The sequence below is a fragment of the Gorilla gorilla genome, chromosome 16, assembly GCF_029281585.2.
Source record: "Gorilla gorilla gorilla isolate KB3781 chromosome 16, NHGRI_mGorGor1-v2.1_pri, whole genome shotgun sequence".
In the NCBI taxonomy this organism is placed as follows: domain Eukaryota; kingdom Metazoa; phylum Chordata; class Mammalia; order Primates; family Hominidae; genus Gorilla; species Gorilla gorilla.
In genome coordinates, this window is record NC_073240.2 from 89109022 (window position 1) to 89136688 (window position 27667).

The following is a 27667-nucleotide window of genomic DNA, read 5'->3' on the forward strand; positions in this document are numbered from 1 at the left end:
AGCCCCTGTGAGCCATCAATCCCTTGTCCAGTTGCCCCCACCCCCAGCACACACACACACACACACACCACTCTCCAAAAGGAAGGACAAACTTCTCACCCATTCTAAATCTCAGGAGTGAAACCCTACAGAGTACAATGGAAGGAACTGTATAAAATACTGGTACAGGTGTTGAAAATGAATCTCTAATGATTGCGGAAATATCGGTTTGCAAGTTGGATAGTTTTCAATTATTTTCAAACAACTGGAGAGGGACAAACTTAAAAGAATTATCAGCTGAGAGAAGATTGAAAGTAATTTTTGATAAGAGTCCAATATGTGATTTTAGGAGTATAACTAGATAATAGTTCAAAGAATTGAGTTACATTTCAATAACAAAATGTCTTTCTTTTCCATCAATTTATCTTTCTTAGTTTAAAACAATATTCATTAATGAATACATGAACTAATTGAAAATATGAGATGCATTTCCATTAATATTTTACGTTTTATCTTTTATATTCATCAAAAATTGATATGTATATTATTTTGTCAACGCCTTTTTTGTGCATCACTAATAATTATACCTTAATTTCCAATTTCTGTGTATTACTAGTAATCATAATGATAACTCAAACCAAAAACACTTAACATCTAGAAATGTATGATCATTGGCCATTAAAAATTAAATTTAAATCTTCATACATATTTTTGTCACAGTAAATTATGATAGAGTGGCCAATAAAAGGATTTCATGCATAAAAATATATAAAGATAAAATTCAGTGGGGTAACTGCAATGAAAATATAAAATCAAGGAACTGGAGCCATGTAAAACTGACTGTTTAAGAACTTGTTCATGTGTTTAACAGATGATGTACCAAATTGCTCTGGTACTTAAAGTTCATCAGATGTGTTAAAGGAACGATGTATTTTTAATGTCAATATTTACAATATTCTGGAAATGACATTGAATGCAACTATTCAAAATTACTTTGAAGATTTTTGATGGCAACTTAAGATGTGCAACAGACATATATATTTTTTCAACATTCTTATAGGAGCATAAAGATTTCAAGACCACAGGTACAGAGACTGAGCATTTAATGGTGCAAAGTTCAGAGTCCTGCTCCTCTTGTCTTTCCCCAAGGCTGTATCCTACCCCTCCTCAAGCCATCAGCTCTATATACTGGGAGAATGGGACAGGAAGGGAGCAAGAGCAGCAGTCCCACCTCCAGCCCTGGGATGCCTAGCTGAAACCCCCAAACCCCATCTTTTTCATTCAAGTCCTTAGGGCTCACACTTTGCCCCACTCCTCAGGGCCAGAAATAAGTGGTACAGAAGGTGTTTGAAGTCTAGTGGCTACAAATTCTCAGGCCCCAGGTTCTACTTGGGGCAGAATGCCCCACATGGCAGTGTTCCACTCTGGGGAATCTCCTACCTCCCAGCTCACCCAACCACAGCTGTCCCTTCTCTTCTAAGCCAGCCTTTCCTGAAAAGAGAATTATCTTGCTCATTTCCATTGAGTGACTGCAACTTTTCTTCAGTTAGAGGGAACCCACCGCTTTGGGTTAAATAGAAACTCAGCTAAGTTCTACAAGGTTCTCAGACTTCCGCATCTAATTACAGAAGGAGCCAGCTGGTGGATTCCAAAAATCACAGAGAAGCCTGCTTCTCACTGAGAGGTTCAAAACATCTATACTCACACAACTCCGATGAGGTATACAGGACACGAAGTAACCCATATTCCGGATAAAGAAACCGAGACCCAGCAAAGATGAGCAAGCGTGGATTCACAGGGCGTAATATTTCTGGAACCAATGGAGGGATTCAAGCTTCCTCTGTATTCCCTAATCTGCATGGGCTGAGTCAGAAATGTTTGAAGTACATGAGAAAGCAACTCATCTACTTTGGAGGAGACAACTGTAAAGAGTGGTAAAACCTTGGCAACATATGTTAATGATAAATGGTCTATCAGGAGATTATCATAAAGGGTGTCATTTATGGTAAGTGCCATTTTTTTATTTATTAAAATTTAATCTTTCTTGATTCTGTGTCTATTCACATAGAAAGTGGTTATGTGCATTAAGAAAACATGAAAAACTAAATCTATGCCTTCGTCATTCCCTGGGAAGTCTGGTTTCCCACACGCCCCAGTGGCCTTGGTCTGTTCCACCTTGCTTGGCTGTCTGAGGACGGCATCAGCTATGGCTAGCAGTCACCTTGAACATGATCCCACTAGCAGTCCCAGCAGCCACCATAACAGTCTTTAAAATCATCAGCACTCTTGTTCCAGAGGGTTTGGGAATTCACTCGCATGGCTGCGCATAATGGGTTAGCTACATGTAATATACATACACACACCCATACACTGTGGGGAGGTGGTTTAGATGGACATGTGTGTGTGACAATGCATGTGCATCATGTGTACAGTCATAGATACAGACCTGGGCTTGTCAGTCCTGCCCTGATCATTCCCTGATGGTATGGGGTTGGTGAAACTTCCCTTGGACATTTCCAGAAATAAATGGCCTAAATGGAGGAGGAAAGGCCCAAAGTCTTCCTCTAATGTGTTCTGTCTCCAAGCAGTGAAGAGAATGCTTTTGTTCTAAACTAGTTAATCAGAATGATATAGCCCTCCTTCCTGGAATGAACCTTTCTCACTGCCCCCCTTCTCCAACTGTTGGTATCTCTCAATAGTTCCTTCCCCACATATGCGAGAGGCTGCCAGAATCTTAGAAATAGCAGCCTGGTCTTCAGAAACTCTTCCCTAGTTCCTACCTTTCCTCCTCCTCCCCTGCTCTACTCTCTCCTCACTGTCTAAGACTATTCTGAGTTGTGGATACTGGACGCTGTATTTTGAACCAGTTCTTTGGCTCTCTTCTCAGCCACCTGATCATTTATTAGGCATATCTCTTTGGTGGTTCAGCCTACTTTCTCTCCAGATGTCATCTGGATTCCTGGTATATCTTTGTGGGGGTGGGGAGCAGCCCTACCCTGTAACTGTACCTTGTCCAGCTCCTCAAATCCAAGTTTCTCAGAACCCAGGGCTTGAAAGGAAAGATTCAACACTAAAGCTGTAGCTAATAAACACACAGAGTTGGAAGTTACCCAGCCTACTTGTAGACATAGAAACCTTGGCCAGAAAAGCAATGACTTGTCCAAGTCACTAAGAATAGTAAATGAAACAGAACTGAAGTCCCACAGTGTCTGCAGTGTCTGGTTATTGTTTTTAATGTAAACGTACTACTGTACTATAGCATACATACACAAAGGCAAACAAATCAGAAATATACAGATTGAGTCTCTGAATGAAGTTTACATTTTGGTTCTGAGGATGAAGCTCGGAATTTTTTATCTTGCCCAAATTCCTATCTAAGGGGTCTGGGGAGTATGCCCTAGAAACCACAAATTCTCATCACATGGGTTTTATTTAACCTTGTATATCATGACTTATTTTCCAATCTGACTTCGGCATAACAAGGGAAAAAATCAAAACGTTTTACCCCAAAATATATTTCCTTGCCATACCTTGAAATTGCCCTGCAAAGTCTCTTGTGGGAAAAATCCACATTATATGGAGAATCTCCTTCCCCCTTTGTTTTCCTTCCTCTCTTTCCAGATCCAGGAGATAATCAGCTAAGAGCCAGGCACCCTTTTAGGTCTGATAAGAAACATTTTACAACCTGCTTGCTCTCTGAAGTCTGCTTTCTGAGAGATTCCTCTGCACAATACAACTTGGTCTCCACAATCCTTTATCTTAACCTGAACATTCCTTCCCATTGATCCAGATCTTCAGATAAATTCAACCAATTGTCAACCAGAAAATGTTTAAATATACCTATAGCCTGGAACCCACCCCCACCTCCCCGCGTTGACTTGTCCTGCCTTTCTGAACCAAACAAATATATTTCCTAAATGTATTTGATTGATGTCTCATGCCTCCCTAAAAGTATATAAAACCAAGCAGTACCCCGACCACATTGGGCACATGTTCTCAGGACCTCATGAGGGCTGTGTCTGGCCATGGCCATGGTCACTCATATTTGGCTTATAATAAATCTCTTAAAATATTTTACAGGCCAGGTGCAGTGGCTCACGCCTGTAATCCCAGCACTTTGGGAGGCTGAGGCAGGCAAATCATGAGGTCAAGACATAGAGATCATCCCAGCCAATATGGTGAAACCCTGTCTCTACTAAAAATACAAAAATTAGCTGGGCGTGGTGGCGCACACCTGTAGTCCCAACTACTCAGGAGGCTGAGGCAGGAGAATTGCTTGAACCTGAGAGGCAGAGGTTGCAGTGAGCCGAGATCGCACCACTGCACTCCAGCCTGGTGACAGAGTGAGACTCTGTCTCAAAGAAAAAAAAAAAAAAAAGAAAGGAAAGAAAAAAAAATATATATGTATATATTCTACAGAGTTTGACTCTATTCATCGACAGTTCTATAGTTTTCCTTCTTTTTATCCTAGTGTATATAGACTTTGAGTCACCTGGTAGAACTCTGTGTTCTCCCCAGTTTGTGTGGGTGCATGCCTTAGGGATATATTAGTTTGGATATCCTTTTGATTTCTGATCTACAATACAAGTGTGCACTCACAGATACATGTCCATCTGTGGCCTCGCCCCAGTTATGGAAACCCCACAGATAAAAGCTTTATACAAGAGATTATGACTTTTCTACAGTGACATCAGACTTCTGACTTATCAAGTCAGAATTTCTTGCCTTCTTTTTGCCTCTCCTCTTCCCAGTAAAGCAGGACAGACTATTATCTAGCTTCTTAGAGACAAATTGAATATCTCAGCCCCGGGTCTAGTAGGTGCTTGAGATTCTTTGGAGGGAAAATGCAGCGAAAACTCACAAAGACATCATTATAGTATTGCTCCCTCAGAGCAAGGCTTTCTGACAGTTTACGCAAACAGCATCCATTTAGCAGAATCTCAGTGGAACGGCTGTCTCAGTCTGAGCCTCTAGCCCCAGGATTAGGAAAAACCCTTGGAGTCTTCCAAAAATACAAGGAGTTGAGAGCCAAGCTGTTTAGCAGTGTGAGCCCAGAGGATAAATAGGCCCATTGTGATTCTCCCCAGTTCTCTTACCTAGAGCTGCATCTGCCAGGAGCAAAGTTCTGAGGGAAGCCCCAGGAACACATGCCTTTTATAACTTATTTTGTTTTCCTCTTTCTTAATCCTGCCTAAATTCTAGCACTCTTTCTGAGACCTCATTGTCCTTTACTGCCCCCAAGCAATGTATTTTTTAATAGAGCAGACATTTCAACTCCAAAGATGTGAGTTGAAAAATAATTTGGCCCTTATTTCCTTTTGCAAATGGCTACACTGAGGCCTCCTGGCTGCACTAATATCTTCTAGTGGAAACAAACTTTAAGATGATGTTAAAAGAGCTCAAGTCACTCAACAAAGCTGGAGGTCTCAACCAAGCTCAGATCCATGGATCACACTAGATTCAAAGGGATCCACTCAACCCCAAATGCAGGTTATAATATCATATTCATAAGTAAACAATGGTAGAATACATCCTTTTAATGATCCTAGATTTTGAAAAATCTGACCCTGCATAGCTCAGGTACTGAGAGTTAGGTTCTAGTTTAGATTCAGACTTATTTAGCCAAAATAAGATAATTTATTTCAAATAAGATTGACTTTACTAAATAGTTATAGGCCAAAAAATGTAAACATTATAACATATCAGAAATGTGTATACAGGATAAGGAAATAGAGGATCCAAAAGAACGAAGGAAATAATGTATAACTCAGCCAATGCTCTTTGCTAGCTAAGCAACCATAGAGAATTTATTTAACCTCTGGAAGACTTGACTTCCTTGTGCATAAAAATGGGAATAATAACACACTCAGAACATGTGCAGAAATTAAATGAGATAGTAAGTGAAACAGAGGCATGGCAAGGCTTCAAGACACCTGCGCATACATAATACTTTGAATCTAAATCTTCCTTGAAAGATGCTAATTTCTCAATGATTATGATCATGTGTGTTACACAGCACTTCCTATTTTTTCTAAGGACTTAGACATTCTGCCCAATTACCCTTACAATGAGACAATAATCCCAAATGTATGGATGAGAAACCACTTCAGGGATGATATACCAGCCAGTCAGCATGGTGAAGCCAGAGATAGAAGTTAATCTATTGCCGCACTCCAAGTCTTTCTTTTTGTGGGTTTTGTAGGTTCAAGACAGTTCCACCTAAGTTCTGGAAGCAGTTTAAAGGAGCTGCCAGATCTGTGTGACTGCCAGTCTGGATCCTTGGATTCAGGCTGTTTACAAAAGCGGGGCTTAGACACTCAGGAGGAGCAGCTAAAGTGAATTTTGAAGACAAGAGTGGGCTGGTTAGAATGTGCAATTTTCTACTGTGGACTAGGCTCAGAGACTGCATATTCTGTGTGTGAAGCTTCTTTTTTCTTTTTTTCACAAAAGGCAAACTTAGCTAGGAATGGGCTCACTGAGTCATCCTTTAAGCGACATTAATAATATCTCTTATTGATTGAATATCCCACCAGCTTTAAGATGATGGCATTGGATCCTTGAATCAGGGATTCTAGGCTGGGTACTGTGGCTCACGCCTGTAATCCCAGCACTTCAGGAGGCCAAGGCAGGTGAATCACCTGAGGTCAGGAGTTCAAGACCAGCCTGGCCAACACAGTGAAACTCTGTCTCTACTAAAAAAAAAAAAAAAAAAAAAAAAAAAAAATTAGCCAGGTGTGGTGGCATGCACCTGTAGTCCCAGCTACTTGGGAGGCTGACACACATAGACATTTTCAATCCAATCCTTCATCTTATTTAACTCCTGGACCCAGAGCATGCTTCTTGCAAATATTTATAAGCGAACAATACTACTAACACCATAACAACTCTAATTGCAACTGTTACTTACTAACATATCTTGAGGCTTACCAAGTACCAGCCCAGTCATTGGGATGAATAAGAGTTGTAATGGTGTCAGTAGTGTTGTATAAATATCTTACAAATATTTGCAAGAGGTATTCTCTGGGTCCAGGATTTAAATAAGGTAAGGGATTGGATTTGGAACTTCTATGAGTGCAGGTAGATGGGCATAATTAGTGGTAAGGGGTGGTAAAGATTTAGGCTGGATTAGGGAGTAATTTTCAAGTGTCTTGGACTGTAGCTCTTTCAACTTAAGGTTGTCTTGAGGAAAGATAAGTCTTTGCTGGTTTGTGCTGCTATAATAAGCAAAAGGAGACCCACCCCTCCTTTCTCCTTCCCCCACCCCCTCAATTTCTGTGCCCTTAATCCCCTGCCCCTTTCATGAAGCATTCGAACTCCATCAGTCAGGGCACATATTACAGGTTGGACAGATCAGCCAGAAAGGCACAACTGTAGCTAGAGGTAATATCTACTACTTCCAAACCACTCCAAATTAACCATTCTAGCTGGAGGGAGACCCGAGCCTTTGGGCCCCCCTTTTGTTTTATTAACTGCCAACAGAAAATGCCAGAAGTAGCTGGAGAGGGAGCCCAAAAAGGGGGACCAAGAACACTTTGCATATTTTAATTTCTTCAGTAAACAGTACATAGCACAGCAGAAACCTACTACTGATGGCCACATCCCCAGGCAAAGGGTAGTCGGATGCACATCATGGGAGAGGACATAAAGAATATACAAGTCCTTCGCAGGCTACAGGCTGCCTTATCTAGCTTCTCTGAGCTGGAGCTGAATTTCCTATCTGTTCACTGACTGGCTGCTGGAGGAGCTTTGATAAGGGCAAGCAGAAGGTGGAAACAATTAGCCTTCTCACACACCTAAAGCTTTCTTGGGAGTTGAATGCACTCTTCATCCAATGGAAAATGGGATTTGTCTGTGAGTCATGAGAAAAGACCCTTTAATTCTAAAGGAAGGATGCTTGGTGCTGAGAGGAGAGAGCTCATAGATTACTTGCAGGACCACAGACATGAAACAGTTGATAAAGTCCTTTATCTTCATTTAAAAGTGGGGATTCAACTTGGAAAAAATAACAGGGTTAAATTCTCAAGGAAGTCTGAGGTTGGGTGGTAACAGCAGTCAAAGCACTCTGGGAACTGCAAGGTGATTCATCAAAAACAGAAGTACCACCACTCTTTTTAAGCACCACGGGTTTCTAGTTGGGCCTTTCCCTGGGAAATACCAGGAAAGGGGTATCTATTAATCCAGCCACACAGCCCTGGCAAGGCCCAGAGGCATCTTTAGCATCCTGGAATGGAGACAGCCAGAGGGAAGGTCTGGCACCAAGATAAACCAGGAACCTGAGTGAAAAGAGCACTGGATTGAGACTCAGGTCATCTGGATTCTTGTCCCAGTTCTACTAGTGTGCCATCCTGTGGTCTTGGCAGCCCATGCTTTCTTTTGGTCTCAATGTTCATACTTGGAATAATGACATAGTTGGACCAGAGTTTTGCTAAGATTCCTCTCTGCTCAAAAATTGCATGAGCATAATTTTCTCATCTGAATCAGGACATCAAGAACACTGAACGAAAGCTCAACTCAAGGCCCTTCCTAACATCTGCAGCATCAGCAGCCTGACTTTACAGAGGGTGTGTGTGTGTGTGTGTGTGTGTGTGTGTGTGTGTGTGTGTGTGTGTGCTGTAGGCAGTGAAGGAGAGCATGGGCCAGAATTCAGGAGCTCCACGGCCCTGCCTTAGTTTGCATCATACCTCCTGGCTCACCCCTGGCCTCCTGTGTTCTCATCTGCATAATTGGTAGGGTGAGGGAAAGACTTCGACTAGTTGACCTTTAGGTATCATCCAGTTCCAAAAGGGGATGATTTGGTCAAGTAGAGACTGGATAATCTTTGGATGCCCCTCCTGGCCCTGTGAGAAGGTTAGAGCTCTGAGGTCCACTTCGTTCCACACAGCCTGCTACTCTACAACTGGGTCCTGGGGTGCCTCTCAGCAGTGAAGGGTGTAGGCCAAGGGCAGGTTCAGATGAAAGAGATGGAGGAGCTGTATCTCCATGCAGCATCTGGCATTCCAGGCCATAATCTGAGGCCTGCAGCTGTGGGCTGCTCCATCTCTCTTTATAAACAAGCCCTGCCTCTTGGCTTCTCCTTCAAGGTCAAAAGGCAGGAGAGGACTGCTCTGAGGATGAACCTACAAGAAAGTCTTAAATGTGAAGCCAGAAATCACAGTTGGAGAGTTGTTATTCAAAGGCATTCCTCCTCTGTTAACACACATTCCTGTTTCCAAAAAATATAGAAGGGGAATTTGAGCAGGTGGACTTCTTGTTTGTAGGCTAACGAAACTGGGATGAAGTGTCTTTCTCAGGGTCACCTAGTGGGTCCCCAAAAGGTCGAGCCAGGCTGAGTGCTGGGGTAGGTAATCCCCAAGGGTAGAGCCCTCATCTTAATTTATCTGAAGCTCTGGCCTCCACCATAACAGAGGTAGAAAGAGATGCTTTCAGCATTCCAAGTTTGGGAGTCGAGTTGGGCTAAGTTCTTGTCCCAGTGAACATGGATATAGAACAACTTATTGCATGTTTATACTGTGCTAGGATATATGCTAAATGAATTAAAATGCACTGCTTCGCTCAATCCTCCTAAAACGCATTGGCTGTGAAAACTACTATTGTTGACAGCATTGTACTGAGAAAGGAAGAAAGGAAGGAGGAAAGCGGGGAGGAGGGGGAGAGGGAGAAAGGGAGAGAGGAAGGGAAAAAGGAGAGGAAGAGGTTAAGCATCTTATTCAAAAATGCTTGAGACAGAAAAATCCAAGTCTTATACCCAAATTATTCTGATTCCAAAACCAAAGTTCTTATTCACCACCAAGTTAAAGTTCTTATACATTCTAAATTTAAAAAAAGACTCATTAGTAAAAATGTTTTAAGGCATGTAAATTGATAGGTTAGGGTGGCAGATTTTGGATAATGTGATAGAAATCCTATAAATTTGATTTATATAAAACACTCAGAAAAGCTGAAGGGGAATTTTCATTCAGAAATATCTAAATCAGCAGATTCAATGAAGTAAGATGGGAACCTACACCAGCCCAGAGAGCACTCATAAAGATGACATCAGAAAATATCTATGTTCCTCCATAGACAGATTGGAAAAAAGCAGCCAGTCATGGACTTTGCTTCCTGTGTCTTTCTCTTGCAGCTTCTCTCTGCATAATGTCCAGTCCCACTCTTGTAGAAATGGCACTGATAATTTCTCACCTCATCAGCTAGGCTCCTGATGGCAAGGCCTCCCTGACGAGGACAAGCCTTCACTACTGAACATCTAGGTCCCAGATAATGTGTTCAACTGTGGCAGCATTTGTCATCATAATTTTCAAAATACATTAGCCTTGATTGTTTGGAAATCTATTTCCCGTTAACATCTCTTTCTCTAAGATCATGGTCTTGGGCAGACAAAGAGAGAGGCAGAGAATGATGATGAAATTATGGAAAGAAGTCAGAGTAGAGATGAAAAGGAAGAAGGGAGAGAGGAAGCAACAGGCTCTACATGGTGACATTATTTAGGTCTTAGAATGAAGCCAACCCTAGAAATAATTCCTAAACCTGGAAAACAAAAATTTTATTATAAAGACAGTACATTGCCTTTTTGCTTAAGGTAGAGAGTTTTCTGTCACAGCCGAAAAAATCCTGAGAAAACACTAGAAAATTCGACTCTCAAGTTAGTTTCTATTTCTAGAAATAAAATGTCTATTTCTAGAAATGAACCAAAGAAAAAAGATTCAGAGAGATCCCAGAGGCCCATGTAAAAACCGACATGCCCAGCTAGGATGAAACTACGATAAGCCTCCTCTCACCCCGACTCCCCCTTGCTCCTTCCCCACCCTACATGCCTGCACCCAAATGCCAGAGCTTCACTGGCCATAAAGCCTCACAGGACACAGTTCACAATGTGGGCTCTGAGACCGGTGTCTGAACTAAAAGCTTTCCTTGGAGGGCTGCATTTGCCCCGGTGCCAGGATTCTTCAGCCGGATGCATCTGCCTGGAGATCTACTTTCCATTAGGGCTAGCCACAAGTGGCAGGAAGAGAGGAGGCAGCACTAATCAGAGGAACTAGCTAAGGCTCAAGAGAGGTGGGCACCAGCCTAGAAATAGCAGAACCCACATCATCGCCAGACAGGAGGCGGTGTCACAATTCTTGTAGTCATATGAATTTCTCATGAGTCATTTGTCCCAAAAGAATTGCGGAAGCAAAGAGACTTGACCAGCTTTGAAGATAAGATGCAGACCAAGAAGTCCCATCACGAGACTAGGGCAACATTCTCAGTGAGTGGTCCTGGATGGCACAACCAGAAAGATTCCCTCCCCTCCTCCATCATCTTCCCTGTAGCTCCTACAACCCCTTCCCTTGAAGACCTGAGCCCCACTGCATTCCAGGCCCCTTTTATCATCCTGTTCTAGGGGCTTGCTCTGCTCTGAGACACTATATTTCTTCAGATCATCAGAAAGCAAAATGCTAAGGCCACTGAGAGTTCAAAGATTAATTACTATTTAATGGGCAGATTTCTTTTCTCTGGATAAATCTCCAGTCAAGAACTCAGAGGACTGGGACTAAGAACAGACAACCAAACTCCCTAAACTAATGAGGACATGCGATACCCTGTACATTCACAGGCATCTTACACAGGGGACTGTATTGGTTTTCCCCAAAAGGCCAGTCTTAATGATCTTGGATCACAAGACTTGGGATAGCAATGAAAAGGGGGGAAACCACATTCCACAATTTCAAAACCATTAAACTACATTGGTGTTTGACTTTGGGAAAGTCCTAGTGGGTTTTAGAATAATCTCCAGCTTATAGACATCTTCACTGTAACCAGACCCTCTCCACAACCTCAGTGATGGCTGGAAAACACTCGCATGCCAAGACGGGTGAACAAAGCTTGTCTTATGCTCTCCTTGTGTACCCTGGACATGGAAATAAACAGGTGTGTGTCCTTAGGTTCCTTAGAAATACTAAGTTTGTTTGGGTGGGGAGATATCCCAGCACGCTACTTTAAAGGACCTGTCTATGACCAAGACATGCCCTGCTAGAATGAAACTACAATAAGCATTTTTTTTTTTTTTTTTTTTTTTGAGAAGGAGTCTTGCTCTGTTGCCAGGCTGGAGCGCAGTGGCGCAATCTCAGCTCGCTGCAACCTCAGCTTCTGGGGTTCAAGTGCTTCTCCTGCCTCAGCCTCCCAAGTAGCTGGGATTACAAGCACATGCCACCACGCCTGGCTAATTTTTTTTTAATTTTATTTTAGTAGAGACGGGGTTTCACCATGTTGGACAAGATGGTCTTGATCTCCTGACCTCATGATCCATCCGCCTCGGCCTCCCAAAGTGCTGGGATTACAGGTGTGAGCCACCACGCCCAGCCACAATAAGCCTTTTAATATGGGCCTCTGGGATCTCTCTGAATCTTTTTTCTTAGGTTCATCTCACCCCTGAAATCCCAGCGTACTGCTGTAAAGGATGCATCTATGACCAAGTCTCTAAGCAGATTCCCAGACCGAGGCATACTCATGACCAGGTGCCCTTGCAGACTTGTGTCTAAGGCATGGGTATTATTCTTTTAAGCTTCAGCTAAGCCCTTCTGGAATTAAGACATATCTTGTATGTGTGAGTGGCAGGGCGGCCCATATGTAACCAGAAAAAGAATGACTATCCTTGTCAGTTTGAAATATAACCAGACACTTCTCATCTTTACCCTGATTCCCAGCTGGGACTCCACAGAGCACACATACGCAGAAGAGAGAAGCCAACTGTGTTGAGATGCGTTAATATTTTAGAAGAAAAGCTAATTTGCTTGCTTATTTGTTTCTACCAGAGGGAGAACTCAGATAAGTGAAAGTGGAGTATCCTATGGAGGAAGATGAATGATGCTTTCCTCCTCAGTCCTCAAGTATCAAAATGACGGGGGAAACTAGACAAGAGTCCCTAAAAGCAGTAAAGAACCAAAACTTGATGAGGTAACCCTACCCAATAGTTAGAAGACCATAGCGAGGGACATCCCAGTGCTTGGAGTATATTTCTGTGATGGTAACAATGTAATAAAAAAGAAAATCCTTGTCAAATGACAAGAGTAATGGCTTCTCTCTACCCCTATGACACATGTTGTGAAACTAAGAGACATTGCCTTGACATGCATTGAGACCCTGGGATAAATATGCTCTAAAACTCCAAGGAAAGTATAGCATCACAGGTAGAAAATCTTCTCCTTTATCACAAAAGGAAAACTGGAGAGGGTTATTGGCACCCCAAAGTAATTCTTTACTTTGTTGTAGCAGGTCTCTCTTCCGCATCTAAATGGTGATTTGCTTGAAACATAACCTTATCAGGAGGTTACCATATTGTGCGTAAAACAACAGGTTACCTATTTGTTTTCTGGGAAATATATGAAAGTATACCACAAATAAATGCAACATTACACAGTGATATTTAGGTTAAATATAACCATCATATCTCAGATGTGGTCCAGAGACATCCTGTTTCTTGCTAATAGCATCCTAAGACTGGATGAGGTCAGTCTGTGGATTCCATTCACAAAGACAGACAGGAAATTTAGGATTATCTTCAAACTCAACTCTTCGCTCAAACCCCTGTTGAAAAACCTTTGTTCAGTCTCAGCACTCTGCATGCATTCTCCCCACCTCTATTATCTATACATAGACACCATGCATGGTCCCTCCTTCCAACGTGCGCGAGCCCCAGGAACACTGACTCACTGAAGTTAAGCCTCCACCTCAGCCGAGGATGGAAGCCACACAGGAAGACTTACTCTCATGCCCCCAAAATTTTCCATGCCCATCCCCATTTCCAGTGACAACACTCAAAAAACAAAGCAGCAGAAGTTGCTGTGCCTTCATGCGCAATCAGCAAAGACATGGACAACCACCCCAACACATCTACTGCTCCTGATCCAGCCATGCAAATCAGCCCACACATGGGACATTCGGGTCACCCAGTGAGTCCTTTTCTTACTTCCACTTCCTGCCAACTGATATCTGTGGAAAGATGCTGAGGCTAACTGATAAAGGCAGAATTTCAGACATAATTCAACCTGGATTTAAATCCTGGCTCAACTATTTTCTATTTCTGAGCTTAAACATCAGTGTTCTCATCCTCAAAGTGGAACTATAATAATGTCTTCATGAGAACAGAATAAATTAAACAAATTAATTTACTCAAAGCCCCTATCAAGGTGCCTGGCTAGAGCAGGTGTTCAGCAGCTGTAAGCTGCCCTTCCATTACCCCACAGAAAGGCAGATGGGAGAAGGAAGGGCCTTAAGATGCTCTGAATGGCCAGCACAAGTCAGAGATTAAGGGACTTTCTACAAAGATGCTCCCCAAATAGATGAATCCACAGCCATGTTCACTTTCTGATGCCATCTCAGTGGTGTCAGAGGGAGATGAAACCTGTGCTGACCATCAAGGAGACAAGGTATCCTTCCAGTGCCACAGCCACCTGGTTTTCTCTCTTTGCTTTCTGTCATTATGAAGTTTGTGAGTATTTCTTTATTTGGACTCAGAATTTTCAGATATGATTTCATCCATGCAGTAAGTTTTAGCTGAGTCATGAAAGCCCTCCTTGGAGAAACTAAATAAACTAAAATATTTCAAATTCTTTAAGCAATGTGATTGCTTTGACGTCCCTACCTAAACTACACACACACACAACACTAACTACCACCACCAACACCACCAGTATTACTACCACCAAGTACTTCTTTTTCTCCTCTCTGCTTTCCTTCTCTCTTAAGAACCTATCACTCTTAATTTACTATATACTTTACTTTATCTTTATTTTTTTATCTCCCTCAGTAAGGGCAGCGATTTTTGTCTGTTTTACTCATAGTTGTATCACTGGCACCAACAATAACTCAGGATACATGGATAAAATGACTGTATGCCCCAATTTACCAAGAAAGGTCTAAATTTATGCCTGTAGCTCCTATTTAATTATTAATAACTTCCCTTTTCATTCTCAGAAGGGTCCAACTTTAGACAATCAAACATACACAGTTGATTAATATTAAATATTTGTTGAAATTAATTAATAAATTTGACCAATTTGATATTTTAATGCAACCTGTCAGTTCCTAAAACCAAGAGTTTGAACCTGATGCGACTGAAATACATACAATATTTTAAAAGCATGAGAAGAGATTGATTAATCTTCTATAATGGTTTTGCTTGCAAAATTCTCATAAGGCTGCCAAGCATGTTTGTTCTGAAATACCCTAGCTATACACACTTGTTAGTACTGAAAATCTTAAACTTTCATGCTGTTATTAGGAGCAGTGTCAAGAAGAGAAACCTATGAAACTGATCCTGAGAGAACCTGGGAGGCTATGCTTAATTTACCTCCCTAACCAAATTATGAGAGAAATGAATGAAACTGTAAAAGCCTTCCTTCCCATGCACTTGCCCATAAGACTGCAGTGTCAGGATAATACTGTATATTAGAAACCAGAAGCTTCTCACTTCAAAACTGACTTAACTACCGCACGCCCTGTCAGTGTTAGGAAGCAGCCTCTGGCCTGTGGAAAGCCTCTCAAGATGGCAAGCAGAACTTGTGTCTTCTTAGTCTGGGATGGATCTTTAAGGCTGAGTAGGTGAATTCTGTGGTTCTGTTTTCCCAAGTGGACCATTTCCCAAATAGAAGAAAAAAGCCCCCAAGCAAAAAGTGGAAGGAAGCCATCCAATGCAGTCTGATGATCAAGGAAAGACAGATGGAACTTCGACTGACTCTGCAGTATGTCCATCTCCCTGCCAGAAATTACCGTAGAAATTAAAATGGGGAGGGCAAAAGCCTCCCTGCAAGCACTGGGGGATCTGACTCCGTCACAGAGGATCTGTAGTGACCATCCTGAGCATCAAGTCTGTTAGACCACGCTTCATCTGAGGTCAATGGGGAGACCTCCCGTTCTTAGACCCTCTACTCTGTGTAATTAGGGCATTCTTATTTCCTTACAGGGAGTCTCCTATGGAGTGTAAGCACCCAAAGTGTACTCAAAACTCAAGGTCACACCTCCTGAAATGCAAGAAAGCAGCCAAACCATCATCCATGCAGAGCCTTCAGCCTCCACCACACGCACAGGTCTGGACAGAAGCCCTGGCAGCCATGTGAACTCCAGCGGCTTTCCCGGCTGTGCACCTAATTTTAGCAGATTATGGCCCGCCACCCTCCACCATGCTGTCTCCCCATGAGACATCCCAAGCACATCAATGGCTTTGGCAGGAAACTTCCATGGAAGTTAAATGATGCCCCACGGTGGGAGGCAAGGAAAAAGAGGTTGGAAGCAGGCCCCAGCCCATGGAAGTGCCTCTCCAAAGCCTGCAAGCTATCTGTCTGTGTGTGGACTGCCCTGCCCAGCCCCCTGGCCCCAGAAATCAAATCCAGACTCACTGTGGAAGCTGCCGTTGCTGCTAGCCTCTGCCGCTGCCACACCACGCTGAACGGGCCCTTCTGGCATGGCCCTTCCTGACAGTGAATGAGGGGAGAGAGTGGGGAGGGGGAGAGAGAAGAAAAGGGATGAAGGGAGAGGAAGGAAGCATGGAAGGATGAAAGGAGGAGCATGAGGAAAGCAGGGGGATCTTTAACTGAATGGTGTGTCTCTCCTGGGCACAGCCTCAAACATTTGTCCTGCATCATTAGGGAGGACAGCGGAAGACCGCAGCAACCCACCTTCAAGGCCCTTACTCTGGAGTCCGCCCAGAAACACAATGCACTCGGGGCTCCACCAGCACATCATGACACCACTCCCAGCACATGACACCCAGCTGTCTTCCTCTGTGGGACATGAAGACGCAATGGGCTTCCCTCCACGAGCTTGGTTCTACTCCCAGCAGGAGCCTCCCAGCCTACCTACTGCTTGGAGAGGAAGTGGGTTCTATCTAGAATTTTCAGCCCCTTAGGTCAAAGAAACAGCACTTTCTCCAAAGCTTCTGAGAGAATTATTGCTCTTAGTGTGTCCCGCAGAAAATCCCTGAATTCACCACTGCTTTTAGGGCTACCCAGATTCCCTCTCCTTTCCTTCCTGATCTAGAAAGGTTAGCTCACTGAATGTCACCACCATGGAGCCTCAGCCTTCCTCCTCCTTGCTGTCCATGGAGTTAGCATTTGTGTTCTCCATCACCACTCAGGAAAAAAGCTCCTAAGCAAGGCCTTTCCCTTGAAAGGGCTCTTGAGAAGTGAGAGGAGGGGGGTGTGTGAGGAGGGACTCACAGTGACTTAGCAATGGCATTTCTCAAGTGCTTCCAAGTCAAGGGCTGTGTGCAAGAGACAAGAGACACAGTCCCTGCTCTCAATCGAGTCAGAGGCAGAGAAGCAGCACTGGAATGACCTGGAGGAGAGGCAGATTCATGAAGTAACATGTCCCTGTGCACAAACTCATAGGGTGAGGCTGAAAAGACCATCCAGTGAAGACGATGAAATGGGGATTGCTGAGTGCTGATGGCAGGGAGGGATGAACAGAGAGAAAGAATGAAGAGGGAGATGAAAGAAAGGACAGATGGGCAGTTGGGAAGAGGAGGTGTGATGGACTGAACTGTGTGCTCCCCAACACATGCTCATTATGGGGAAGTCCTAACCCCAAGTTCTTCAGAATATGACTGTATTTGGAGAGAGAGCCTTAAAAGAGGTAACTAAGGTTCAATGGGGTCTGTAGGGTGGGCCCTAATCCAATAGGACTGGGGTCCTTATAAGAAGAGATTAGGACACAAACCACACAGACGGATGACCACGTGAGGACACAGTGAGCAGGCAGCCATGTGCAAGACAAAGAGCGAGGCCTCCGAATGAATGAACCCTGTTGGCACCTTGGTCTTGAACTTCCAGCCTCCAGAGCAGTGAGAAAATCAGATTCTGTTGTTGAAGCCCCCAGTCTGTGGAGCACTGCTATGGCAGCCCGAACAAATGAACACAGAGGGCCTCATGCAAAGGTGGAAATAAGCAACTGGCACTGGGCCACCAGGGACAGACTGGCTGGGATGGAGCCAAGGGGGCTTCTTGTGGAAGGTCAGGAAGGAGACTGGCAGGGGCTTGAGGACCCAGTAGGCCAGGGCAAGAAATTTATATTTTGGTGAAAGGAAGATTTACTCACACAAGGCTCCGAAAAAACAGGAGGGATGAGGAAGTTCGAGGAGCCCTGGGGGAAGAGCTCCAAGCCTGAAGGTGTGTGCGCGGATTCAGGTTTTGGACTGACCAGGCATGGACCTGGGCAGCTCCTGCCAACGTGCAAAGAAAAAGTGGCACTGAGGTGCTATAAGGAAAGACATAGCAGGCTGGTGATAAAGAGACAGGTTCAGAAATGGCTCCCCTTTGGGAAGCTCCCAAGAGAGTTTTCATGGATGCTAACAGTTGCTGAGGTGCTAGCACTCAGAGAAGCAGGAGGAGGCCATGGTGAGTTTTATTTAAAACATGCCGTGTTTCAATCTCCAGTGAACTCTCCAGGGGAGGCTTACAGATTAAGCAATCAAAGAGAGAAGAAGTGGAGGCTGCAAATGTAAATTTCAAACAGATTCTGTGTAAAAGTAAAAAGGGGTTATAACCATGTGAGTGCATGAGGTTTGCAAAGCAGATGTCTAAAATAGCAGCACCCAAACTTAAAATGCGAGGAAGGAGAGAAACCAATGGAACAGGGAAAGAATGACCAGGAATGGTTATAACTTGTGGAACAAAGCATTACTGAGGCATTCAACAAGAATACTATGCAGCATTGGCAGTTGCAGGGGGTGCGGGGGAAAGGGTAAATTATTAATAATGTCATTCAACAATAGTTCAGGAAGGGTTAGACTTGAAGTAAGAAATTTAAATTTGGTCGTGAGAGATAATTAGTGACCCCAAAACTGCAGATTCAATTCAGTGGTAAGATCAGAAGCCCAAAAAATTAAGACATAAGATGAAAAGTACTTATATCAATATTCAGGCAAAGTTAGAAGGGATAGAAAGGTCAAATGAAGATTTTTCTTTAATGTAGGATGGATTGTGGATTTTTAGAGTTGAAAGGAGGGAGAAATGCCTCAAGAAAGCCTTCAGAGCAAGATAAACACAGTCACAGGGAGAGACAAGAGACAGGGCAGGTGACAGGTATTGAGATATGAGCGAAGTGGGAAAGGATTCAGGCTGTGAATGTGTAGATATGCAGAGGGTGAATTTGGCTTAATATTTGATAGCACCATGAAAATATATACTTGACACAGTTCCTTGCATGTACATAATTATGAGTTCTTAAACTACTCTACCACTTTGCACTTATCTAAGCAATCTCTGTTGTAGAGTTGGCTTTTAGGATCTCAGAATTAGAGAAAAGCAAAACTTTGAGATCATCTTCTGAAACCTCATGTCCAGCACAGGCATCTGTATAATGTGGTTCTATGGATTTTCTAGAAACCCACTGGGGATGGAGAACCCACTATCTTGTAGGATGGTCTGTTCCATTTTCACACAATAAGGGTAACTTCCTGCAGCACTGTGCTTCACCACCCTCAGGTGTCAACTATCTCTAGCGTTTTCCAATCTTGCCACCCCTGTGGGTGAGGAACACATTGCAGAGCCCACTCATTGCACCAAAATAATGGAGGACAACCCTTCTATACATCTCTGTACTGAAATCTGGCTTTGTGATCTCTGATTGTTCCAAATTAGGGTCCTTGAGCATCATCCCAGATCAGTCATTCGCTGAGAAGAACACCTGTCTCCTGGTTTATGTCATTTAATGAACATTTATGAAATGTCTACCATATATCATGTATAGTCCTAGGTACAAGGGTTATATAATCAGTGAAATAAGGCATGAATACTGCCCTTAAAGAACTTCTAAGCTACTGTGAATGATTATGTGTCAATCAAAGTTCTTGAGAATACATTTTCACAATAAACATTAAAACAATTACTTCTTGCAACACATTTCAAGGCAATAGGACAATACTCCTCAACTCTGAGCACCACCTCCCTTGCTTCTAATATTCCTTCCTCGCCCTTCAGTTTCACCGAATCTGTGTTACATTTTCAGACTACAATCACCTCAAATCACGTTGCTGCTGGTTGCTTTAAGATTATATTGGAGAGCCGAAAATCTCTAAATTAAATCATCTTTGCTTGCTGCGTTGACTAGGCTTGGGTCATCCTGTTTTCCTCCTTTGCCTTGAATGGCCTTGCCACAAAGCCTTATTAGAAAAATAGATCATGGAACTCAATTATTACAAGCTCACACTTCTACTTAACCTCATGGAGACTGTGCTGTACTGGTGTGCTCTTTAAACATTCTATTCACAAGTAAACTCTCATCCCTTGAAAAACCTAACTTAACCAGAACACCAAACCCAATTCCACCCCTCATTTATTGTACAGTCTGGGGAATGATCACTAATCTCTCTGAGCTTTAATTTACTTGTCTGTAAATAGGGAGAATCATACCAGCCCATTGACCTGATAGCACTTTGATGGTGGTTAGAGAGGAGCACTGAATTCACAGGAAGGGAGAAGAATGTCCTTGTCTTCACTCTACCACTAACTAGGTGTGTGATCTTGAGGGACATCTGCTCTCTCTCTCTCTGGCTGGCATTCAATGTATTCACCTGTCAAATAAGTGGGTTTGAAAGATGACCTCCAACTTCATTTCTAGTCAGGATTTCACAAGATTGCCAGTGTAGATGCTTACCCAAATTTCATCCAGATGTTTATCAAGGTCTCTCATAGAATACTTACAAAACAGTTGGGTGGAGTAATAAAAATGCATAGACCATATCCAAAGAATGTTGATAATTGAATCAATGTCTGCTTGGGAGCAGAACTCTAGCGGCAAACCCTGATCTTGGGCTGTTCAACTTTTCAAAAAGTAAAAATATATATATATATATATATATATATGCTTCAAGATCCTGCTGCTACATTGATAAAAGTTGGCTCAGAGATGATGGCATAGAGCTGACAGGGAAAGCTGTATCTAGACTACCAAACACCTTGGCAGTGTATAAAGGGGAATCAAATCTACCCAGAAACAAGGCACTTTTGCTATATACAAGTTGTAAGAAAAGAAGAAAAAATCCAACTATTTAGTTGAAATGTGAGGGAAAGGCCAGTAGAAGATAATTCAGAATTTGGGGATGCTAGTCTCATTTATGTGATGGGGAAATTAGCCCCAGTAAAGCAGATCCGCCTGGCAAACCCCTTTCTCTGAATATGATCCTTCAACACAGGTGCACTCAATAAACTCAATATCTATGTCACATTAGAATCCCTCCACTTGTGTGAATCCGAGGTTAGAGCATGCCTAACAGGGTCCAGCAGAATCCCTGAATTGAGAGCACTGCTCAGGATGACATGTGTCAGAACAGGACACAAGTGCCACCAATCCTCTTTTCTACTTTCATGGCAGATGTCACCAGCTGATCACCACTTTTTCACTGATCCTAGATGCAACCACCAAATTCTTCTCATCACTCCACTCTGGGCAATCACCAGTCAATCAGAACAGGCACTTGAAATCTATTAATATGTACCCTCCCTGGGGCATATAATACTAGGTATCAAGGCAATAAGATTTGCAAGCAACAAAAGGACTCATTTTTAGGTGTGAAAGCAATTCAGTGACATGCAAAGCATTAGGGGCTGTAATAAAGTGGCTCCCAAACATTTGAAAATGAAGAAAATACAATCGGCCTCTTTACGATCAGCAGAAAATGAATGAAAACATGGATGTATATCCAAGGTTGTCTGAAAAATCTTGAGTGGCTCTTAGGCTATCATGGCTGCATTGTGCCCTGATTGATACAGATGAAGAAATAATGTATCTCTCAGATGGGGCACTGGCTGATCCTGGAGGCCTGGGAAAGAATGAGCCTTGGAACTGGATGGTGGAGATGTTCATCCCTTCCTGGCTCTGGACAAGGCAGAGAGGAGGATTTAGGCAAAAGACATGGAGTATTTCTGAACCTGCTGAGAAGCCAGGAACCCTGTTGTTAGGCTTTCTTAGCTGGATGTCATTGATTATTTGACTCTTCTAACATCCTTGCCCTGATTTCTTCCTCTTTAAGCAACTTTCACATTATGATCCGGCTTCCCACATGGACTAGCTCACTGAGAACAAATGCTTTGATCCTATGGCCTTTGAATAATGTGATTCTCTGTGTGCAATAATAAATTTCCTTTTGGTGCTAACTCCATTCTTATGGGTATTTTAATTATTGTGAGACCTCCTCCAGTCCTCTGCACTGATAAGCAGATGTCAGATGTCAGGGCCATTGGCAGGGAATCAGATCCAGCTGGCTTTGCCTTGGTGATACCAGTGCATCTTTCAAATACACATACTCAGAGTCCCCACATACTGACCACTGGTGCCCAGTGAGTGGGAACCAATGAGGATTCATGTAAGAAGATTTAGGCAAGTGGGGACATTATTCTTTTCCCATTACAAACATCTAATATAGTATTATGTATTTTTTAATTAAGTAACTTTTATTAAGCATTTTTAATGTAGAAATCACTGTGCTAAAAGTGGGTGAGCTCCTTTGCCTTCAAGGGAACTTATGCTTTATTGAGGTATGGAACAAACATGTACCCAAGTGTCTCAGGATGTGAAAAAATAAATACAAAGATCAGGAAGTTGGGGATTGACCCACTGGGTAAGGAAATGACCAACTACAAGAACAAACTGGGCTGCAAATCAAAGTTCCAAGCTGGCTGGAGAGGCTGGAAAGCATGACTCAATGGAGGAAGGCAACCAAGATTGTCGTGATGATTGGCAGAGTTGGAGAGCTGGAGTACAGACCACCACCTACCAGCCAACTTTGGAACATTGATGGATTCAATTTATTTTTCCAGGGTGTACATGGTTATTTACTAAGCACAGACTATAATGGTGATAACAGCGGTGGCTATGGTGTTGGTGATGGTGTTGGTGGTGTTGGTAATGATGTCGGTGATGGTGGCGTTGGTGATGGTGATGATGGTGATGGTGGTGGTGGTGATGGTGTCGGTGATGATGCTGGTGATGGGGGTGGTGATGGTGGTGGTGGTGGTGGTGACAAAACCACCAGCACTCAAACCAACAGTTTACAAAGAACTTGCACATCCATTATGCATATGCATATACACTTGCATATTTCATGCTATGCATAATAATGAGCAGTAACCATCATATAGCCAATGAAAGGAGAAAGGAGGTAGAGCTGGACTTAAGCCAGTCTTTTCTCTATCCCCAAGGCTCCAGGACAGGTGCATCACCCTAAGCTCTCCCTCTGGGATGATGAGGGACAGCACACACTAAGGACATCTGGAGAAGGAGGCTTTAATTCTGAAGACCTTTGTCTACTGCAGAATTCATGGTCCACAGTTACAAAAATTAGCTCCTGGTTGTAGCTACTAACTCCACAATAGAAAAGCTCTTCCTGCAGATGCCTAAAAGTGTTTTCTCTTTCCTCCTGGGCTTCCAACAGATCAACTCAAATGTCTAAACCAGTCCTGGAGGAGTGGGTGGCTTTTTTTATTTTAAATTTCCCTAAATTCTCTTGAGTAGGTTCTTCTTCTCTCTAAATTTAGTATCCAGCAATAAAGATCCATCATAGGGAAAACCTTGGCTTGTAACTTAAAATGGTTTAAAATTTCTGATATATAATTTCTACCTTATTCTTTTACATAGAATAATAGCCATCTATTGGGTGCCTAATGGGTACTGGCAATTTGAATACTTATCTTATTTAATGTGCACAAAAGAAGAAATTGTTTTTTTTTTCAGATGAGGAATCTAAGTCTTAGTGAATTTAAGTAAATTTCCTAAGGCCAAATAGCTCTCAGCAGAAGCTCAGTGATTCAATTGAATATCTGCCTGACTGCAATGTCAGTGGATGCTCGGCCCACCTGCTCTTGGGCTATCAACTTTCCTACCTCCAACTTTGCTCTTTGGGATTAGCAAAGCCTAGAAAAAAACAACCAAGAGTAAAAACTGTGTTTGAAGTTCTGAATTTCAGATGCTTTGTATTGACCCAGTCTTCTGATTCCTCCTCCTCCTCCTTCCGTTTAGACACAGACAGATCACAAAATCTTGGGCTATGAGGATTATGAGAGAAATACAATTCCCTACCAGGAGGAAGTCAAGGGAACACAACATTCTCTTCACATGCAAATATCTTAATTACAGCTAGTAAAGAAGATATCTGTATGGAAATTTATGTATCTTTCTATGTTATATATTCAGTTTGTCTCAGAAAAAAAAAAAAAAGAAAGGCCTTTTGCACTTGAGGAAGGAAAAGGAGATGCTGTTACAACACATCCATAAGGGTCCTCCACAGGAGTAGAGAGACGTGAATGACTCAACACCAGACTCAACGGTCTCCTTCAGCCTTTTCCTCTCCTTTCCCAAGGACAGAATCCAATACAAGCATGCTTCAACATCTCAGAATTTTCTTATGGGGCATCTTCCCCGTCTTTTTTCCCCAGTATCAGTCCTCATGCCTGCACAACCTTCAATGAGAGAAGAAAACAACTGGATTTCTAAACTGCAGAGAGAAGAGACTAAGTTTAGGAGATAACTAGAAACCACCCTCAGAAATAGGTTATTACTTTTTGGCAGGATTACGGGGCTAAAGATTTTTATTCCACTGGTTTCCCACCAGTCAAGATACAAACAATGCATAAAATATAACCAATTACCTATGAAAAGCACAAGGCTTTTTTTTTTTTTTTTTTTTTTTTTTTTTTAGACAGAGTCTCGCTCTATCACTCAGGGTGGAGTGCAGTGGTGTGATGTCGGCTCACTGCAACCTCTGCCTTCCAAGTGATTCTCCTGCCTCAGCCTCCCCAAGCGTGTGGGACTACAGGTGTGCACCACCATGCCCAGCTAATTTTTTATATTTTCAGTAGAGACAAGGTTTCGCCATGTTGGCCAAGCTGGTCTTGAGCTCCTAACCTCAAGTGATCCCCCCGCCTGGGCCACCCAAAGTGCTGGGATTACAGATACAAACCACCGCACCTGGCCGCAAGGCCATTTTGGTCACATTGAGGTTCTTCTTAGTTTTTCTGAGTCTTATAATGTCTGTTTTATAATATAAACCACATTTATCTCCACTAAGGACATAGGATGAAACATACTTACCTTGTAGCAGGTAGGATTCTCGCTAGACACAACTGAGAACTTCCCACTTCTAAAGAATGTTAATAATTAGAAAGAAAAAGACAAATCTCTCACTGAAAATAGCTTCCCTCTCCCACAGCTGAAAGGAATAAGGAAGGAAACCTGTGGAATCCCAGAAGATGCACTGGAATACAGCGAGCAAACCATCTGTCTGGGATGATTTTGATGCTATTCTGCCTGGTCCCTCAAGGGTGAAATAGATGACATTTAAGGCTCCTTCCAGCTATATATTTCTTTAAAATTGAATGATTTGGCATTTGCTCCGTTGTTTCTAACACTTTAAGGATGCAGAATGGACTTGGTGGCCTAAAAGATGCAATTTAAAAATCCATCCTGGTTTATTTAGGTATTTGTCACCTCCAAATCTCATGTGGAAATCTGATCCCCAGTGTTGGAGGTGGGGCCTGGTGAGAGGCGTTTGAATCACGGGGGTGGATCCCTGAGGGAATGGCCTGGTGCCATTCTCCAGGTAGTGAGTTATTAATCTTAGTTCCCATGAGATCTAGTCATTAAAGAGTCTGGCACCACTCCTTCCTCTCTCTCTTGCTCCCTCCCTCACCATGTGACACTCCTGCTCCTCCTTTGCCATGATTGGAAGCTTCCTGAGGTCCTTACCAGAAGCAGATGCTGGCACCATGCTTCTTGCACAGTCTTCAGATATATGATCCAATTAAATCTCTTTTCTTTATAAATTACATAGCCTCAAGTGTTTTTTATAGCACCTCAAAATGGATGAAGACACATCCTGACCCTCCATTTCACTGTTTTTTGTGTTTTGTTTATTTGTTTGTTTGTTTTCATAGTTGCCCCTTACTAACTGCAAGTGGCTTTGAGCCTGTGGGACCAGCCAGTCTCCAGTTCGTAGTCCTGAGCCCATGGATTCTAATGGCTTCTCTTCCATACTCTATGGCTACCACTGTGGCACAGGATCTCACTGCCTCTTTCCTGGGCCAGTGCGATGGCCTGCCTTTATGGTCTTAGTTTCCAGCAATCTATCCCACATGCCACTGCCTTATGAATTGTCCTTACACATGACCTGATTCACACTTCAACAGATGACAAATCCTCTGTGACTGTCCATTGACTACCTAAGCCAAAATAGTTGGCCTTTCAAAAGCTGCCATGGTGGTCTTTCCTTTACCAACATTTCTTTCCATGCATCTTCCATAGATCCTTAGTTTCAGCCAGTTGAATCACACACCGTTCTAGATCATTCTTCTGGTTTCCTTACCTCCAAGCTTCCTCCATGACTTTGCTCATGCTAACCTCTCTGATGGAGATATCTTCCTAAAATTTAATCCAGACTGCCAAGCAACCCCTCAAGACCCATGCCATTCCTCTACTTAGATAAGCTTTAGACATTTTTAACTGGCTTTTATACAATTTGCCTCCCTTTGGCTTATGGTAGAGCAACACATTTTTATCTGTTCTTATATTCCCTATGAGATTTTTATTTCCTTGTGTTCTATTCATCTTAGCACACGGACAAGGAATTGAATTGAATCCCATCCCTCACACATGGATCTTGCTAATGGCTAGGTAATGTGGTATGAGGGTAGGAAATAAACCAACAAGGACAGGGTTAGCAAATGTGCAAATGTGTTTGGAAACTAAGCATCTAATTTAACCTCATGAGAGGGAAGTGTTAACTAGAGTTGAGGTTAAGAACACTGATCTAAAGACAATGTCATCAAAGAAACCGAGTGACTGAACTGGGACTCAGTTCTTTCAGTCCCAATCCAGGAAAAAAAGCAGTAAAGCCATGGATGTATCTAAAAAGGAAACTTGAGTACATCCCACAAACTCTCAACCTAGTTTCCATGCAGTGGCAGACAATAATGCTATTGGTGTGGCCAGTACTTGTGAAAAGATGAAAAGCCTCACAACAGTGTAGAAGAAAGATGAGAAATGTCCACTTTACAAATGAGAAACTCAGGTCCTGGGCAAGAAAGGGATCTGTTCCATGTCAGGAGTCATGGCAGAGAGACTGAATCTAGGCTTCTTGGCTTCTACTCCTGCATTCTAGTTCCCACATTTGTCACTGGCTGCCAAGAGCCCAAAAACAAAAACGGGAGGGCACTTCCCAGGACTAATATCCTCAGGCCGCTGCGGGGAGAATTCACAAAATAACTTCATCACTTCATTGTTAGAGCCCGGTTCTTTGCACCTCAACCTCCTGATCATCATGCCTTCTCCAGGTCATCTTCTCTCCAGATTGCCAGAGTGTCCCAGGGTGGAAAATACCAGATTCTTTTCTGTATTCAGTTCTATACTTTTCAGAATGCCTGAGTTGCAGGTAGATGTCCCCAGCATTACCACCATATTGAAATAAAGTATAAAATGGTCTAGAAAGGGTGGAGGTATGGGAGTGCAAAGATGATAGCAATAATTAGATAATCCTCATCGTTGGAAAAATACAAAGAAATTCTGTTCAGGTACTTCTTCTACCGACCAGGGTGAATCTTGGACAATTATCCTCAATATCTCAAAGAGGAAGAAGAGGGTGGAGCAGAAATTAAACTTCAGTCACTAAACTAGATCCAGGTAATGTAGAAGAGTCTGCTTCAAAACTGGAGTTTGTTTTTTTATT

General features: G+C 42.7%; 1 protein-coding gene across 9 annotated transcripts in view; it reads right to left on the reverse strand.

The window, feature by feature from the left end:
- The window catches only part of NTRK3 (neurotrophic receptor tyrosine kinase 3), a 397164-nt gene that overhangs the window by 32267 nt on the left and 337230 nt on the right, over positions 1 to 27667 (reverse strand). For 4 of the 9 annotated variants that reach the window (XM_055362905.2, XM_055362904.2, XM_055362906.2 and 1 more), the window contains one exon: positions 16353 to 16427. The exons of the other annotated variants lie outside the window; for them this stretch is intronic. In XM_055362905.2, the coding sequence (XP_055218880.1) occupies positions 16353 to 16427 (75 nt within the window). The remainder of the gene's footprint in view (positions 1 to 16352; positions 16428 to 27667) is intronic. 9 annotated transcript variants of the gene reach the window in all.